The sequence below is a fragment of the Thamnophis sirtalis genome, unplaced genomic scaffold (assembly GCF_051295495.1).
Source record: "Thamnophis sirtalis isolate CommonGarterSnake01/CBP01778 unplaced genomic scaffold, rThaSir2_p1.2 scaffold_3, whole genome shotgun sequence".
In the NCBI taxonomy this organism is placed as follows: Eukaryota; Metazoa; Chordata; class Lepidosauria; order Squamata; family Natricidae; genus Thamnophis; species Thamnophis sirtalis.
The window spans coordinates 166,538,361-166,557,857 of NW_028261383.1; the positions used below are offsets into that span (position 1 = coordinate 166,538,361).

The 19,497-nt window shown below is 40.1% G+C and overlaps 1 protein-coding gene across 1 annotated transcript; it reads right to left on the reverse strand.

Annotated features, from left to right (window-relative positions):
* Positions 1-5,500: 5,500 nt before the first annotated feature.
* TBC1D25 (TBC1 domain family member 25) lies at positions 5,501-18,881 on the reverse strand. The gene is made up of 6 exons (XM_014062785.2): positions 18,567-18,881; positions 16,799-16,908; positions 14,589-14,743; positions 13,754-13,878; positions 12,812-13,000; positions 5,501-12,668 (listed from the first exon to the last, which is right to left on the reverse strand). The coding sequence occupies exons 1-6, from the start codon at positions 18,705-18,707 to the stop codon at positions 11,301-11,303; spliced, it is 2,088 nt and encodes a 695-aa protein (XP_013918260.1). The 5' UTR covers positions 18,708-18,881; the 3' UTR covers positions 5,501-11,300.
* Positions 18,882-19,497: the final 616 nt, after the last annotated feature.

A 19,497-nucleotide genomic window follows, 5' to 3' on the forward strand; every position in this document is an offset into this window, starting at 1 on the left:
CTCAACAATATTCACAAGAAATAGATACAGCTGTAATGCAATGTTGTGTGTAAGTCACCCAAAGAAAGATTGGGTGGTATAGAAATGCAACAAATAAATGCATGAGTCTCCACATTTGTAACTAGTTTCTCTGTCCACACAAGGTATCAGGAAAAGCTAATTAGTTGCTCTTCAGCCTATTCTACTCTTCAGGGATTTGATCTCTCCTTGGGGATGCCCATTGGCTTCCCATATACTGCTTGTCAGGGAGATACAAGCAGATACACAATTCATTTGCTTGTTGCCCTCTAAATGGAATAAAACAAATTCTTGCCTTTGCACTTGATGCTATTTGGATATGGAGGGAATGTGTGATGATATCAAATCAGGAAATTGTTGAATTAGACATAGGCAGGATCCTATTCTATCTCAAACAGCTAGGTTTATTCTCATCCTTCCTGAGATTATCCTTTTTAATTGCTAGGCATTCTTGACTATAACCTCTCCATACACAACACTCAAAAAGTCAAGGATAGGGGAGATTAAATTCTCCTTCAATTTCTTCTTTGTAGCTTCTCTGTTCAGTGACACTTGGGATACTTTTAGCTCTGTTGAACCTCTTATACTGGTGTCTGGCAAATGTTCCATTTACCAAGTAGCAGCTGGGTCAGTTTTGTCTGCTTGAAACCTGACAAGCAACAGCATGAAAACTAGAAATAAAAGGTAGGAAGGAGAACATTCATGCCGATAGCTCAAGGGATAAACAAGAAAAAACACACACGCAATAACCATTTGATTTATTGATGGAAAATTCAGTCCTGTAGCTTCTTATGTTTAACTGTCCTTTGAATTCTTTGCTTGTTTGCTTTAAGTATTACAACATTAAGGTCAGAAATAGAAGAGTTCTATGCCCTCTTATATTTGGCAATAGCGCTACTGGGATTCCCCCCCCCCCCCAGTTTTAATGGCTGATTTCTGAAAAAGAGAGCACCAGCGTTTCTGTTTAGAAAATTCATCTTCTTCAATTAAAAGCCTTAATCTGTAATATACACTCTGTTTCAAGTTACTGTATTTAGAAGTGACTTTCTACATGTTCTGTTTTCAATATGTTATATGAAAACACATGATATTCATCATGAAGTTGAATCCTGGTTCAGATTCTGACTTTCTCCCTACAGTCAACAAAATAAGATTACAGAGTCAAGCTAAAAGTCAGCTTTTTGTACAATATTTAAGACAATAGTGCTTCAATATAAAAGGAGAAAGTAAAGTACAATTCCAGAGTCCAGTATGTAGCCTGCCTATATTTGCAATCTTACATTATTATTATTATTATTTTCTTCTGAGAGTTTTGCTCCATCTTGTGTTGAGCCAGGAAACAACAAATAATCAGAGAATGAAGTGCTCTAAAATATCCCTGTTCAATTGATGACCATTTGGAGTTATGATGTTAATACAACTTTTGAATTTGTTTATAATTTGTTCTTTCAGAAAGTAAACAAAAAAAATCAAATTGGAGGTAAATTAATAAACCCTGCCGTGATCAGGGCTATGTACTCTTTCTATTTGAATAATGAACTCTAAAGGTGACATCAAAAGAGAGCGACTTTGGGGTAATGGATAAGTGCTGGACTAGAAATTGATGGACTGTGAATTCTAATCCTGCCTTAGATATGAAAGCCAGCAGAGAGACTTAAAGGAGGGATGTAAATCAATAAATATCAACATTGTATTTGGACTAAACTTGTAGACCTCTTTAAGCCTACCTTCTAACTCTAGCTATGGATTGCCACCCCCAGAATTCCCAAATAATGCAATATGTCATCTGGAAAACACTAACTGAAGGAGCCTTTCTGATATGGACTTTCTGATGCTTTTAAAGTGGCCCCTTAATAGGAATGAATATTTGCTTCTAAAAGATCAGTAATAAATTGTGGTAATAACTAGTTTGTATATATAAACTGTAAATTGTAGTGATCACCACAATTACACTTTTTCCTTTGAATACCTCACAAATTCGCTTTAAAATTCTGCACTAGAAGATTACAGGTATTGGATTTCCTTAGCTTTAAATTAATTTGGAGGCTTGGTATTCTCCTCCATAGCAATCTTGGGGAGGGGCGCGTGTGAAATTATTCCATCTTCAGCCTGCAGAACACCAATCCAGAAAATCTCTCCTTATTGTTTCAATGCCAACTCGCGAAGCATTCCTAACCTGCTCTCAATTTGCCATTTTGCATTCAGATATCTTTGATTATTTTGGGACTGCAGATTTATATCCTCCTTTAAAATGAAGTATTCAAGATCATTGCTGAACTCAGAAACATTCCATATTTAACAGAAAATTTTCCTGATAATTGCTGCAGCTCCATTTGGTTAACACAACACTTTCATATGCTCTGACAAAAACACTCACACAGCATAAGATGCAGTGAGAAACTGTTAATTCTGCATTATTTGTTATTGGGATGCAAATTGATAGTTCCTGTATCATTTAAAGATTTTGTTACTCAAAATTTGCTGTTTCACAAGAATAAGACTTGTCGGATCAAAGCAGCCTTTTTGAAATTGTTGAGACAGAATCCAGTGGTGCATTTACATTAACAAAAATAGTTTTCATGCGTGACGTAGAAAAGGTGAAATTCCCTGTCTAGGGAACCTTTGATTTATAGAGGGGTTAAAAAAAGTTTTTGAAGATAGAGGTTCATAAGGCTGAATTTCACTCTTTCTCGATGTATTTTGACAAAAGTTGAAAAATCTCAAGCAGAATATAAAACACTGTCACCTTTCAAATATTCCAGTCTCAAAACAGATCCTTTTTTTTTTTAGTGTTCTGAATTCAGTTTAAAATAAGTTTATTTTTAGTAACTTTCTCCAGAGATCCAAACAACAATATGTGACAAAACAAATTGCATTACTTGCGAGGGCTGCAAGGAAGATAGGAAAGCAGATGCTAACAGATAGTGTGGTTAATATGAGAGGGGAATGAATTGAACTGAAAAATAAAACCTGTCCTTTAGCACCATATTATGATTAGGTGGTTTTAACTTGTTTTAGGCTTGTAATCAGATTGCTTTCTTCCAAACTTTTTCTAGACTTAGCCACTACCAAAAAAGAATCTGAGATAAGCTTATCCTGCCAACTTAACAGGTAAATGCTGTTTTAAAAAAAATGATTTGTGAAAGTTCATGCAGATAGGGTAAATGGATTGTATTGTGATTTTGTACACAAATAGCCAACTCTGGCTAATCCTCCCCAAACCTACATATAATCAAATCTAATTAGTGCTTAGGTGCAAGATCACCAAGAAACTCAAGGATAGTAAGCTAGACTGAGAAGTTACAACAATATATCAACAGGAAGCAACAGCTAAACCACTTGACATCATTGCTAAGAAAACTTTCTTAGTAGTCAAAAGTTGAGTTTTGAGTCTTTACCTTAAAAACCTGCACGTATAGGTGTAGTATTGTGCTTTACATACAAATGTTGCTAATATGTTCAGGTAATGAAAATACATATTTGTATTTGACATATTTGTAGAGATTTGATGTATATGTCTGTGTGTACATATATAGCATATACTTTGTGCATATAACACATGTCCTTTGCATTCCTTGAGTGGGTTTTTTTTTTTTTGCAGCTTTAGAAGATATCTATAAACATTCTTCAGTCCTGGTGAGCTTCCAGAAACCATTTTTAAATGACCAAACTGCAAAACTGGCATTGCGCTGGGATTGTTGGTAAGCCAGATCTAATCTTTTTCCTTCTGTGCTATGGCATGTGGAGTTTAATTTTTTATGACTGAACTCTCAGCCTGGGCAACTGTTTCTTTTTGTCCTTGGGAGCTCCAGCGTGTTTTGCTTCTCAACTGTGATAATACTCTAGTACAGTGGTTCCCAAACTTGGCAACTTTAAGACTTGTGGACTTCAACTCCCAGAATTCTCCAGCCAGCTCTGCAGAGCTGGCTGGAGAATTCTGGGAGTTGAAGTCCACAAGTCTTAAAGTTGCCAAGTTTGGGAACCACTGGTCTAGTACAGTGGTAGTCAACCTGGTCCCTACCGCCCACTAGTGGGCGTTCCAGCTTTCATGGTGGGCGGTAGGGGTTTGCTGTAACTCTTGCTTTATAAATTTTATAAAATAAAGTTACTTCCCTACTTTATAAATCACCATTACTGTGGAACCGGTGGGCGGTCAGAAAATTTTACTACTAACAGAGATACAAAAGTGGGCGGTAGGTATAAAAAGGTTGACTATCCCTGCTCTAGAATATACAGTCCTCAATTTATGAACACAAGTAAGCCCAAAATTTCTATTGCTAAGCAATTGTTAAGTGAGTTTTGCCTCATGTTATGAATCTTTCTTGATACAGTTACGTGAATCGCTGCAATTGTTAAGTTAGTAACATGGTTGTTAAGTGAATCTGGCTTTCCCGTTGACTTTGCTTGTCAGAAGGTTTTAAAAAGTGACCACATGAGCCTGTTGCCCATTGAACCAGTTCTAAGCGTCCAAACTTTGATTACATAATCATGGGGATGCTGCAACAGTTATGTGACAACTGTTATGTGTCCCTTTTTTTAGTGCCATTATAACTTCAAACAGTCACTAAATGAATGGTTGTAAGTCAAGGACTAACTTGTATGTTATTTCCATGGTTCTGTAGTGCCATCAAATATATTCATTAACACCAACATTAAAAACCAGGTTGAAGCATAAACTCATTTTTAACTTTTTGAGAACAAAACATAGTAAAGAATAAAGCTGTCGTGGTATGGCATTCCTAATAATGTTCAATCACTGTTCCAGTTCCGCTCTTTAAGCGTTGTTGTTTTTTTTAAATCATCCACTGACAATTTTTTTTCTCCAAGTTGTTTGACTGGTATCATCTTGATTACCATCTCATCTACCCTTCTGGTGCTGATAGTTACATTTCTTCCAAATTGGTTTGCCATAATTTTCTCCTTGCAGCTTTTTTCGTGCTAGCCTAAAATATTGTGGGCAATATTTTAAAGATTTTGGGCACCATTTTCTTTCTTCTTACCTATCCTATACACAGAGATATTTTCTACAGTGCTTTAAGGCAGGGTATATCATACTGAAGGATCAGGTTTGTCTTAAGCTTCTTAAAAACTCCTTATGACAAACGTTCGTCCAACCTATCTCTTCGACTGGCAAAATCAGCGAATTGGGATTGCCATTTTTAAGACTGAGGTATTCCCCATTAAAATATTAAGCATGTGTTTTGGCTATAATCTTCCTCTCTTGGAGCCACTACATTAATGCAAGATGATTCTGTGTCTCTCCTTCAGTTCTCAGCAACTTAATCAAGTCACTAAGCTGACATCCGAATCTGATAACACAGGAAATGTAAATTGCCTTAGCAAAGAACAAAGCTGGGCTGGCCCATTCCGATAATTCACAAACCAAGGTATCAAGCAACAGGTTTTTTTAAAAATTGTCTTTCAAAACCTTTATCTTATTTGTTTTAAGCAAGAGAGACAAAAGTGTCTTGAGGCCCAGAAGGAAAAATGGCCATCTGAATTTAATGATAATACATTAAGAGGAGATAAAATTGGAAAATAGTTACACAAGTACATGAGCCCCCCCAAAAAAGTTTATATGAGAAGGGTACTGTCAATCATGCAACAGTATAAATGCCTTGCCCTGAGGAGAGGTGGAGTGAGGGCTGAAACAGAAAATTAACTCTAAATATCAAACAGCCTTTCTCTGGTCACTTCCTTTTTGGTTCCTTCTTTAGGCCTGCTGGTGATGACCAATCCCTGATCCACTGAATCTTAGAAACTGTCCAGTGGAATGAACTTAAGTGACTGGGTTATCAAGAATATAGGTTAAAGGTTTCCATTTTCTCAGCCCATTAAAGTAACTTTAAACCTTAACATCACTAAAATCCAGAGCTATATACAGCCAAAATATCTTGATGCCTGAGGCAGGAACTCCACATATCACCTTTCTACTCATTTATAGAGGATATTGAGAATGTTCTGGTGCAAACCTCAAACAGATGAACTGAAGAGAAGAATTCCTTTTGTATTACCATTCATTTCACAGGTGCCTGCTTAGGGAAACTTCCCAAAACTTTAGATAGAATGGGTCACTTCTATCTGAGCTGGCCAGTTTATACCTTTAGTTGCACACTTTATTTGGCTCCCTTCTATCTTTTTACTGCAAAGGGCTTTCTTCAGCTTTGAACAAGCTCACCATCTTTTTAAGACTCAGTGTAACACTACAAAGATACTAGACAAAATATGCAAGCACTAGGATTCTGGCACCACCGGTTCCTAGCTCATACAACCTTCCTTAAAGCCTTGATGCTCTTCACAAATCCCTGTAAAGCATCACAACAAAAAAAGGGGAAAGAAACCTTGTATAAATAAATAGCACAAAAAAAAGAATACAATGGCAAGATAAAAATATATAAATATAAATATAAGACAGAATAACAAACTTTAATAAATAAAAGTCTTCCCTCAGGCATGGGAACAGAAATGGAGGAAGGAAATCTAACGGAATTTGGCCACCAGCTTTCAAGTACCATAGGAGTCTCCAAAGATGGAGTCATGCAAAACAGAGTTTATGTTATAGCATTTGCACACAGAGATTGGCTGATAAATGATATCAGCTGTAACACAGTTCTCAAAGTTATCAAGGAGGGAGAATTTGGACCCCTGTAATAAACCCCAAGCAGGACTCCTCCCTTCGTGTACATCTAGAAGCAGAAATAAGGCGTACAGGTAGCTTCCGTATTATCACCACTATTTCTGCTATTAAAGAATCGTGACAAGATCCTTATGCAAACCTCACAAAAACCAACCAAGAGCACAAAAGAATTTCTGTTCCATTTCACTGAAACTGCCAGGCTGTTTCACTGAATTTTAATAACAAGATAAGATCCATCTCCATGTGGTAGCTGCCTGACAGTCAGATTCTCTGCCTGAGAAACAAATAGGATAACCTGAATTATAACTTTGTTGGTGGGGATAACAGTGGAAAGGGAAGAAAACCCAGAGCAGCAGGCAAGGATTATAAGGCAAGTAAAGTTCAGGGACATCTCAACAGTACAGAGGTCTGTTAAGGTATCTTCTCCTCCCACTGGTGTAACCAATTATTTTTGCAATATAGCATTAGTCAATTCCATTATTTGCTTCCAAGAACTAGTTTAGTACACTAAGAAAAGAACGCAGCAGTGAAAAATAAGCAAGTAGAATTATACAGAGATTTGGAGAAGCAATACATTTTAAGCATAAACTTTGGATGTTCACTGAAGTCAAGCAATTAATTAAAAGGAGCTGAAAATTATACAATTACAGCATTACTGCCAGTTGCATGGAGGTTTACTTGTTCTGTTCCTAATCTTTTATGGACATGAAGCATTTACATGCTTTTGAAATACAGCAAAGATTTATTTAATCAAAAAACAGCATGATGATTTCTCATTTCATAGACTCTCATTTAAAGCCTTTGGATGCAAGAGACTAAATTTCAGTTGGATAGCTCTCTGAAATAAGAAACATGTCTATTGCATCTGAAGTAATCTGAAGAAGGAACTTAAATTCAGGTTAGTTTTACTTATTTTACAGTATTTGCCTCATAAAGAGATGAACCACAATTTAGTACGTAATTTGTGATTTGATATGTAAGATAAAATGAACACCTCTACCTCTCAATCAGTCCAAATTTAAGGCTCAAAACAAATGTACACACGCAGCTTATTATTATGATTGAGTCTTACCTCTGTATTCAAATTTGGTGGCAGGTCCAAATTTAATCCTAAAGTAAGTTTTCTGAGCATAGGAAAGGGCACAGGTCAGGCCCATCCTGTCCTCATAAGGAGGGGGGGAAAGCTATCCAGATTGTATACCAGTTGTCCGGAAGTTAAACAAATAACTAAGAGAACCTGGCTGAGACAGACACAGAGACTTCAATAGCACCATGGAGGAAGCAAATCACTAAGGGGGGGTCTGTGTTCCACCCTCCACAAGTCAGAATATGTTGCCTGCAATTTACTTACTGTTGAAAATCAGACTCTAAAAACTAATGCAGCTGATGTTGTTCCAATAGTAACTATTTTGTACTGACAGCCGTTAGAAATTTCAGTTAATTAGAAAGGAATAAGCTAAAAGGGGGTTTCTACCTGAAAAAATGCCACCGCTTAAACCCAGCAAAATTAGCCCTTTACCTACAAATCAAAAAAATCAAAAGGGCAGAGGTTGACTTGGACCAAATAAACTTAACTAAAATGCTTCAGAATTTTTGTTGATTAAAATATATGCCAAAACCAAATTAAAACAAAATTAATCTCACACATTGTGGAAGTCTATGCAATAGCTATTGCTGCTCCACGCCATCTTACTCAGATCTTTTGAGAAAGTCCATGAGTTTAGTCCACCTAAAAGTATTCTATTCAATATTCTACTCAATTCAGTATCGCCAGCAGCATATGAAATGATCACTGTTAGGGAAGCAGTAAGATGTACCCACCTCTCACTAGTACTTTTGAAATATTGCAGATAAATATGGCTAGAGACTTCATATCTGGTCTCAAGTCAGCCTGGACCATCTAAGGACTAGCATAATGTTATCATATCACTTGACCGCTCTTATATTCTCAGATGTCATGTGAGAAGGTTAACATATGGCTTCAAATTCCAGCCTCAACTAATTATAGTTTATTACATGCATGCTTTCATGTAAGCTCATGGTAACACAAAGGGCAAATCATGATAGAAATAGCAATTGATTCTTAGGCAGAAGCCTTTTCTAGGAGAAACAAAATTTTCATGGAGAAGCATTGTTATAAACTAGATAGGAAGCTAGCTTAGGCAACATGGAGCACAGAAAGAATTGGAGATGGTCTTGATATTTTGGTATCCCCACAGCCTGCATGGCTGCCCTCCAACATCACTAGCTATTGTTACATGAGTTGGAATACCATCAGCATGAATCAGAATGCAGGGCAATTTACATCATGAGTTTTGAACTAGCAGTCTGAGTGGATCTGTGGTTTCAAGATAACTAAAACCAATACGAAGGAGATGTTTGGTTGGAAAATGACATAGAACCCCACCTATGGAAAAATAGAATATAGTTTAAATGTGTAGTATGATGGTCCCAGATCAGACTATTACACAAAATGGGCAAGTGTTGAAAAATAATTAGAAATGCTAATTGTAATCTGTAATACCTGATTCACTTATGACCTCCAAATGTTGTGTTAGTAACTCTTATTGTTCACTGAGGAAACATCTGAGTAAATTAAGAATGTGATTTCCTTAAAAGCAAGACATGCTGTTTTCTACATTGGGGGAGGATGCACTTCATTAATAGCAAAGATCTTAAGGCACCATTTACAGCCAGGAGTTGGTAGTAGCACACTTTTAACTATCAGTATGGGGAACTCAAATGCCCTTTTCTTGGCCTCTCCGAAAGGCTTGTAGTTTAAATCGTTTGATTAAATATCATCACCCCTGCAATTACTCCAACTTCATAAATGCCATCCACCCAAACAGGTAAAGAATACTCCACAACAGCTGAAGTCTTCCAGATGTTACAAAATCTCATTCACTTTAGCTAAGAAGGCTAAAGAAAAGGGATTGTGAATGTGAAGGTTGCCTGTCCCTACTTTACAGACCCATTTCACCATTGCTTCATAGGTTACCTTAATGTTCCAGCTCCTTCTAGTGGCCATTTAATTAAAATGAATTAGAAAAACCCTGCATGCCAGCTTTACCCAATCTATAAACAAAGGCTGAGGCTAAAAGGAAAAAGCCAATAGCCATGTGCTTGTATATCCAATATTACTAAAGGAAGACATTTCCTCCTCCCTGTGTCTCAAAATAAAATATTAACAGATGCAGAAGATGCCTAACTTAAAAGAAACATGGATTCAAACTGCCTGATGATGTTACAGGTAGAAAACTGACTGCAAGAAACACAGATGACTGATACCAATAATTTTGCCTTTTTCTCAACAGATTAAAGCAGAATGGGAAAAATTCTTCTAGGCAGATGACTTTGGACCTAGTCAGAAAAGAGGCAATCAACACAGCTCAGATTTGATATAATTCAGCACGGTCTTCAAACTTCAATCTCTTATCACCTCTCTCATCTAGTTTTAACCGTAGACAACAGGCAAGAGCAAAAATCTATTTTTACTATAACCCTAAAATAGCAATTCGGGAAGAGTCAAGGATTCAAAAAATCTCTGGCAGGAAATCAAATTGCGCACAGTATTATGTGTTCCTCCTTGGTGTCAGGTTGACAAATAATAGTAGAAATGCCTTCTGTATAGCTGCAAGATACAGAATTTCCTGCTACATATTTTAGAGCTGTTATGACAACGTGACACTTTAAGCAACGATCTGGATTTCAATAGGACTAGCTAAATCACCTACAAATGGACCTCACCTATTCAGACGTGGTTATATACGCAGAGAATCAGTCTTGGATATTATGTTTTTGGGAAGACAACTCAATCAAAAGGCAGGTGCAAGTACCACATAAAGTACTGCACACCTCAAATTTATTCTGCTAAGGGCACTTTGGCATCAGGTCTCCACTTACTCTCTCTGCCCAACCTCTCATTAAACTGTTGACTCTCCTTCAGATAACTGCCAGTTTTGAACACATCCAGTGTGTTTTGTTTTTGTTTTTACATGTTTATGGATGTGAGGGTTTTTTTAAACAATCAAAAGCTACAAGTGGAACAGAAGCCCCAGAAAAAAAATATGAAGTGCTTTTTAAAAAAAAAACACTGGGCCAAAAAACACTGAAATAAGCATATGAAGCATTTTTTTTAAAGCTGAAGCAGCTTTGTAGAACTTCTGACGAGCTCAAATAAAAATATACCACGGTGGAACATTAAAAATATTTTTGGCAAAGCTATGGGGAAGAAAAGATCTTGATTTTAGAAGGATCAGAAATCAATCTGGGTCTCTTAGCAACCGACATCTTAAGAAATGACAGAGGGAGAAATATTTGGGAAGTATTGATTAGGGAGGGGAAATGGGAAGAACCTGGCTGCTCCAGGGTAAACTCTTCTTTGAAAGACTATTTAGCACTTGGAAGAGAAGGGGGCACCAAAATGGATGGGATATTTGCCCAAAGAGTTCATTAAAAACAGATACATTAGATACAGAAGGTGTATTGAGTGTGGCAATCCAATCTAGTTGCTCCAGACCATCTAAGAGGATTGCTGAATGATTGAGCCTAAATTGGATTACTTCACTGACCACTCTTCCACATCGATGCTTGCACCATAATGACCGCAGGGAACCTGTCCCTGCACATCAAGACGAAGGGAGAATCATGACACCGCGGGAGATTCGGCTGCTGCCTCATCTCCCTCTTCAGAATCCCAAACTTCTGACTGTAAGTAGTTAGCAAACAGGGCCTTGGCACGGTGAAGGATCTTGTTAAGGTTGTGCCGGCGGACTAAGCGATCAAAATGCATGGCTAACTCATTGTAGTCCATGTTGTTTTTGATGATATGGTCTCGATGCTCCAAAAGAATGGCAAGACATAAGAAGAGTACAAAGGGGTTGCCTTTGCCAAATTCTTGAGGAGGGGGGAGGCTGACTAGGGCAGGAGGAGTAGAAGAAGTAGTAGGTCCATGGGAGGGAGAAGAAGGGGTATTAACTACTGAATCTCCCTTCTCTTCCTCTGATTGACTTTCCTCATTGCCATTAGTTGAGGAGGAGACAGAATCTCGAGAGGGTGGCGTCAAGGCCCGAAGAGATGGAGCAGAGAAGGATTTAGCCATGTTAGTTGTCTGAATCAATGGATCCTGCTCACTGGTACAATCTTCCTTCTCATCCTCTGAATGCTGAGGTCTGGGTGACGAATCATCCTCCAAATTGTCTTCGTTATGAGTAATGTAGTACTTGAATTCCCCAAAACTAGACTGCTTTACTAATACCTTCTCTTCAGCAACTGCCCCCTGGCACGGCCGATCCCCAGCTGCTTCAAAACTACAAGCTGGGCGTAGCATGTGTCTCCTTCGGATAGATTGGTTGCTGTCTCCGGGCCTGACGGGAGGCCCCACTAATTCCACTTCCTTCTCTGGAGGATCAGGAGGAAAGGAACTCCACGTGATCTCCAGCATGCGCAAGGCATCCTCAAACGCAAACTCACGTTTCAGCTCCAACAGCAGCCAACGATAGCAAAAGAAGAGGTCATCGGCACCCCGAGACAGGAGGTAGGAGTAGAAATCTGGATCTGAATGGCGGAGGAGAAGCTTGAGATGGATAAACTTCACGGACATGACTTCGCCATCTATCTGGAAGTTACCTTCCAGGCGTTTCATGATGCCACAGAAACAGATGAAGGCATGGGCTTCGTTGTCCATTACAACCAGGATGGGAGAAGCAATGTCACTCATACCCTGACAATAGGAAATCTGCGGGTGGGTCACAGCATAGGTGGTCAGCAGATCATGCAGGGCTGTCAGGTGAGGATTATCATCTGAACCAGCATAGTAGGGATGAGTGCGATCTGTTCGCAGAACATCCTTCAGCACATTACTACGGATGAAATCCAGGTCTTCAGGTTTGGTCCGTGCTTCCCATTCCCCCTTCAGTTGCTCATACTCACGTGTCTTCTGCTTCATGTAATCCATACGCTCCTGCCCAGTCAAGCCATCAGGATAGACATTTAGCAAATACCTCCAAACAACCTGCAGAGACAGGGTGGATTCCGTTTTAAAAGAAACTTTCTTCATCGGTAGCGACTAGTTGATGGATCAGCTACAGGAATAAATCTTTCCCCTGTAATAAGGGGGGGGGGACAACTACTACCAGCCCAAATGCCTCTTCTCACCTTGCGCAAGGAAGGCTCAACGCCACCATGGAAGATTCGGAGACGCAGTTCTGCTGGTCTTGTCAACTGGCCTTCATGATTCAAATACGTATGGAATTCTGAGTCGCTCAAAGGAGGTTTGAAAGGTTTGACATCTTCCCCGTAGGACCAGCTGAGTGCCTGCTGGACCTTTGACAACGTCCGTCCCACCTGACAAAAAGCAAAAAAGAAATCTGAGGTCAATAACAACAGTCAATGACTTAAAACTGGAAGGAAAAAAACCACACATCACAAATAGTTCCATATTTTACCATGCAAGATTTTAGGTTAACTATTCCTTAAAAATTGGAAGGTTGGGGGAAGAGTGATTCGTGTCAGGTACAGGAAACCAGAAACCACACAATGAGCTGATCAGAGTAGTGTATTTGTTGCTCACCTCTAGGCAGGAATCTTGCCAGGCTATTACTAGATAAATACAGCAACATATTAAAATAGAGCTCATTCTGATGGCTTCAGAATCAATTCTGAAAGACCCTCTGGAAAAGATAACCCGTTTACAATTCTCCAGAAGGCCACAACGTTGGCATCCATCCTCACTTTGGAGTATAAGCTATTCCATAGGGCAAAGAGTGCTCTACAAAGAATGCTGTTGTCAGTCCTTCTCGCACTGAATCTCCTAGGAAATGGGGATCCTGGGTAGCCTTTCTCTGATTGTTCAGAGCAGGTTGGTAGAATTTACCAGAGAAAGGCAATCTTTTAGATATCCAGATTCCAAGCCGCTGAGATCTTTAAAGAAAACAACCAGCATCTTGTGCATATAAACACTGTGCTTTCACAAGAGTGTAACACAGCAATATTGAAACTGATGCATAAGAATGCAGGCCACTCCATTTGCATTATTAGATCTTGCAAATACCATCCAATGAAAATATAAGCTAGCAACTCTACTCCCTGAAGACCCACCTGGGAAATGATGGACTGGGTGAAGGGCAGGGCTGCAGCCGCCAGAGACCTCTTCTCCACTAGCAGCAAGTCGGTACTGATAACATCCTTAGGGCTGATAATATCCCAATCTTCTAGCAGGGGGCCTGAAAGAGTATGATATTCTGAGCACATTCCCCAAACCAGTTCTGCCAATCTTCCTCCTCACTCTGCATTTGCACTTGTCTACCAAAAAGGAGGCAAACTAGAGTGTATGTATCTTGTTATAAGAAGAAAAGAATTTAAAACAAGGTTAGTGCAACTACTATGATTTACTAAATCATGCATTCACTTACTTTGGTTCTTTTGAGAAAAAATAATATAGGGAGGGCCTTTTCAAGCTTATATTTCAGTCTAACTGCATTCTAAGCCAGCAGGGTTTTCACCCAGAATGGTTATTAGATTACATAATGCTCTTAAGCCATGTTAATTTTTGCATGCTTCAAGCTGGAAAGAGTACACTGTACAAAAAGGGGCCTGATAAACAGATAGCTTTCGAGTGAGTCAAGTAATGGGTGGGATGTTCCAAAGCACACATGCACAGATTTACCTGTTCAACCCTATTGCTGTTTCTCCATCCATGACTATGCCTATCAATGCTGTATCTATCAACAATGCTGTGATTCATACCTTCTCTTCTACAACAGCTATCAGCCACCATCCCCACAAGAACAATATAAATAGAGAAGCTAAAGATAAGGAACTCTGTTGATGGAACGTGCCCCCTGCAGTAAAGTGTATATAATGAGAACAAGATGTGAGGGAGGAGAATCTTTATTATTTGCTCTCTAGTTAATGACAAGTAAAAATTACTCACTGTCTTCCAAGGGCTTGATGTCTATCTTTAGTTGTAAAAAAGGCTTAGAAGCTCCAGCAAAGGCCATCCCCAGATCCCAGTCTGACATCAATGACAAGTACATTTCTTGGTTTTGCTTATCTCGGCTTAAATAGCTGATGGTAAAATTCTTCTTCCTGATACAGGCAAAAGGTTTAGAGTTCTTTGCACTAAAACTGAACATCTCTTTCTCAGCATAGCACACAGATATTTATGTAGAAAATAAGATGATAAATAATACATGTACTAAACCATCTCCAATATGTGTACTGTGAAAGCGTGACCCGTCAAAACCGCGCTCGACTAAGCCACACCTGATTAAACCGTGTCGCTGACGTCATCAACAGGGCGACAACAGCCAGCGCGGAGAAAGAAGGGCGCTTTAAATAGCGCTTTGAAAGCAAGCCGATTTAACTTAAGGTAAGGGTTAGGTTTAGGGTTAGCTTTAGGGTTAGGGTTAGGTTAAGGGTTAGGATTAGGTTTAGGGTTAGGTTAAGGGTTAGGTTAAGGGTTAGGTTTAGGGTTAGGTTAAGGGTTAGGTTTAGGGGGGTTAGGTTTAGGTTTAGGGGTTAATTTTAGGTTTAGGTTTACAGCATGCTCTGTCTCCGCGCTGTTGTCGCCCTGTTGATGACATCAGCTACGCGGTTTCGTCGAGCGTGGTTTAGTCGAACGCGGTTTTGTGGTGGAACCCTGTGAAATAAGGTCTGGTGTTAAGTGGGGCTTTGGGGCAAGTTCCAGCCAGACCAAATCCTCATTAGAGAATAATACAAGAGTAGACAACATTGCAAAAGTTTCAGGAAATCATTCGAAAAAGGAGACAGGGCTGATTTTCCCCCCAGCCAATTAAATGCGGTTTTTCTGGAGATACAATACTGGAGAGAGGTAGCCTGTAGGACAGTGGTTCCCAACCTCTGCGGCTTGATGGCTTGGCTGGAGGGAAAAAGGACCCAAGCCACGTGAGTGGTGGGGTAACATACATGCATGCACAACTTAACTTACGTGAGCAGTGGGGCAGCGCACATGCGCACTGCTCAATTTTCGCAATTTGAGCTACACTATGCAAATGCAGGTTGAGCATACCAGCCTGCCATTCGCACGGCCCATTTCCAAATAGGCCAGGGCTCAGTAGTGGGCCATAGCCTGGGGGGGTCCTGCTCTAGGAGGCAGACGATAACCATCCCATGATTAAAAATAATCAAGACCTGGAAAAATAGTCACCACTCAGGAAGTTGACCAGAGAGGCTAGTGTCAATTAAGGATGAAAATGAGTTAGGTGAGAATGCCTCTCAGGATCATCATCACCACCAATAATTTCGAAAACAAAGACATTGCAATATTTGGTTAGTGTCTTGCTGAATTCCAGGATTTGGGATCCTGAGAAACTACAATTGATTGTTGGGAGGAGTTCCATAGCTTTTGCTGGCTACCCAACTGATATATATATATATTTAAAAAGGAACAACACTGTTTTCCTTCACTATACTTACAATCACATCGAAAGTTAGCAATAAATTGGCGTCTAAAATAGGTATTTTTTCTTAAAATGAAACATATTGTCCCTCTTTATTCAGGCATGCCAAAACATCTATCCTTTCATTTTCTTAGGCACCTCCAAACAACATTAGCAGTCTCCCTCTTGGTATGTGGCATTCTTTTTTAGCTTCATTGCTAATGTAATATATGATGTCACAATGAGGGAAAGGAATTAAAGTGTCTTTGCTCACAGTTCACGGTCTAAGTTCTTGCTCTGCTTCCAATATCTCAAAACAAAAACCCCTAGCTTAGAGCCTCGTCAATGATGTGCTGAAAAATTTGCTTTCATTAATTGGAGCAATCACAATGGGAGCTGAAAGACAGGGGCATTTATTTCCATCCTCCCTCAATGCACTTGCTTTCCAGAACTGACATGACATAAATTATAGCATTGTATTTCAACATTTCTATTCAATAGAACAGTGTTTCTCAACCTTGGCAACTTGAAGATGTCCGGACTTCAACTCCCAGAATTCGCTGGCTGGGGAATTCTGGGAATTGAAGTCCGGACATCTTCAAGTTGCCAAGGTTGAGAAACACTGCAATAGAAATGACAGCCATTTGTGTGAAACGATAGAGGGTCTCTTGTTTGTGCAGGGAGTTGGAGTAGAAGACCTCCAAGGTCCCTTCCAACTCTGTTATTCTATATTGTAACTCACCCATTGAGGTCAAAAGCTCTGATGAGAATGTGCTGCAATACATCCAGTGAAGTGATCTGTGGGTCCACAGCAAATGTCCGGAACTCAGGTTGCAAGAAGCCTTCACATTTCTGCAGAAATTGCACACAGGTAAGATTTAAAACACACTGCTATTAACTGGATAGTCTGCATAATCTGTACATATACTGTACATAGTCTCAGCATTTCCTGGTAAAAACAAAGACACATTGTTACTGTTTTATTATACAACGGAGATTATGACCACATTTAATTCAATCCTATATTTGTCAGGCAATCTCCATTAAGGTATATTGTTAATATTTCAATTCCTCTCTTTCCTTATAGGCATTCCTACTGAAGAAAAAGAATCACTGAGAGAAAGGGAAGGGAAAATAGATTACGAACAGCTTGGTATTGACTCTCCCTAATCAACTTTTGAGTGATAAGTGAACAAAAATTTGTGTACATTTCCCAAATCAATAGATCAAACATCTATGATTAACCACACTGGAGAATAATTCTGGGAACTGACTCCAATATACTTAGAAGAAATGAAATAATGAAAGACCATTATAAATATTAGGGCCAGGATCAACATATGTTCAAGTGTGCATAACTATTATTTTAGCTTCTGTTCTTCATATGTATTTTAAAATGTTGCAAAATAAATAAATAAATGAAGAACTAAATAGGACAAAATGGCTTTTGGCTTGATATAACAAGAATTGCTATGTCTGAATGGAATCTAGAATATGGTCCAAATTATTATATTGAAGTGATGAATCAAAGACCTGTTTCTGACATGAATCAGAACAATAGTGTCCCAATTCAAAAACCAAGAGCTCAAATCCCACAAACTCAAAAGGACATATTTCTAAATAAGGAAGATTGTAGTTGCCAGTAAATATTTTTAAATAGTTCCTTATAACATATATGTTTCTTACAACATGTAAGAGTCTACTGGAATGGCCCACTATGCTAAATCTAATAAATCACAATACAAAACATATCTAAATTATTTGAAACCAGAACGCCAGAATAAAAGCTCTATTACATTGAGTATGTTATATTTACAAAAGTTTAGGGTTGTTTAGAAAAATAGCACGTATTACCGAACTGGAAATTTAAACGTAGTCTTGATTCCAAGCTACAGTTAATACAAGCCAAAGCCTAGCATAGCATGATGTCTGAACAATCTGCGACTTCAGCACATTTTATGAAACAACGAAAATTGGAGCCTATGATTTCCTGAACAAAAGAACAATGTCTCAGCCACAGCATGAAAGTATACATTTTGCAAGGTTACCTTGGAAATAAACAGATTCCCAAGCCAACTATGTGGCCAATTTCACAGCCAACTACTTCCCTACAATTAAATCTCCCATGCTGAAGAATAATGTTGGAAACCCAGCTCTGCTTTCCTCCGGGGTTCAATCTTTCAATCATTTCTTACCCAATTATTATCCACATTTCATCCCGCTGAAGATTTAGCTCCAACAATCTTGTGGGCCAGCCTTCCAAGCCCTTCCACTCGCCCCCAATCTCATTTTCCATGCACCATCCTAGTCTCAGCAACCTGGAGACTCCGGATTAGGGAAGGCTGCCCTGCCCTGTGACATCATTATGAGGCACCATCCTTCGGCCGACTACTAGACCCAGCGGTCCGTGGGGAACACCTGGGACGCATCTCCCACCTGTGGCTTCTCCCTCCCCCCCACCAGCCAGTGAACCCCGCCACACCTGGCTCCTTCGCCTCCGGGTCGCTCACCTTGACCCGCACACGAACCACTTCGTGTTCTTCTTCTTCTTGGGGCTGCAGCCACGGCCCCGGTCCTGCTCCGGCCCCACCCCCTCCGGGAGTCGGCAGCGGGGATGCCTCCGCTCCCCCCGGGGCCGCCACCGCTGCCATCCCGACCCCTCCACCTTCCCTCTGCGGCGGAGGCACCGCGCGCCGGGGCGCTAACGGCCCCCCCACCTTCCGTCCCCGTTACGTCACCCACCCCGAGGGCGCCTCTCGTGCCGTCAGCCAGTCAGCTGGCGGGTGTTCTCGCGCAAGGGGAAGGGCGGGGGGGAGGGACGACGAGTGGGGAGTGGGTGGGTGGGAGAAAGCACCACTGACATCCCTATGTCCCAGCCCACGACTTCCGCTTTCGCCGGCAGTCCCGGCTTCTGCGCTGACGTCATCAACCCGATCTTAAAGGGGCAGAGCGGCCGGAAGTGGCCGGATGGTGGGTCTATTGCAGTGTTTCTCAACCTTGGCAACTTGAAGATGTCTGGACTTCAACTCCCAGAATTCCCCAGCCAGCGAACGCTGGCTGGGGAATTCTGGGAGTTGAAGTCCGGACATCTTCAAGTTGCCAAGGTTGAGAAACACTGGTCTATTGAAATAAATCAAAGCATTTGGCTGCTGCTCGTGGGTTAAGCGGCAGGGCTTTGGAGGGCAGAACAAAGGGTGGGGAAAATGACCACCGGGAGTGTTTTTTAAACACGCATACAGACAAAAAAATTACATAAAATTATCCGCTACAATGTCCTGCCTGTCAATGACTACTTCAGCTTCAACCACAATAACACACGAGGCACACAATAGATACAAACTCAAGGTAAACCGCTCCAAACTCGATTGCAGAAAATACGACTTCAGCAACAGAGTGGTCAACGCCTGGAACGTACTACCCGAGTCTCTGATTTCTTCCCCA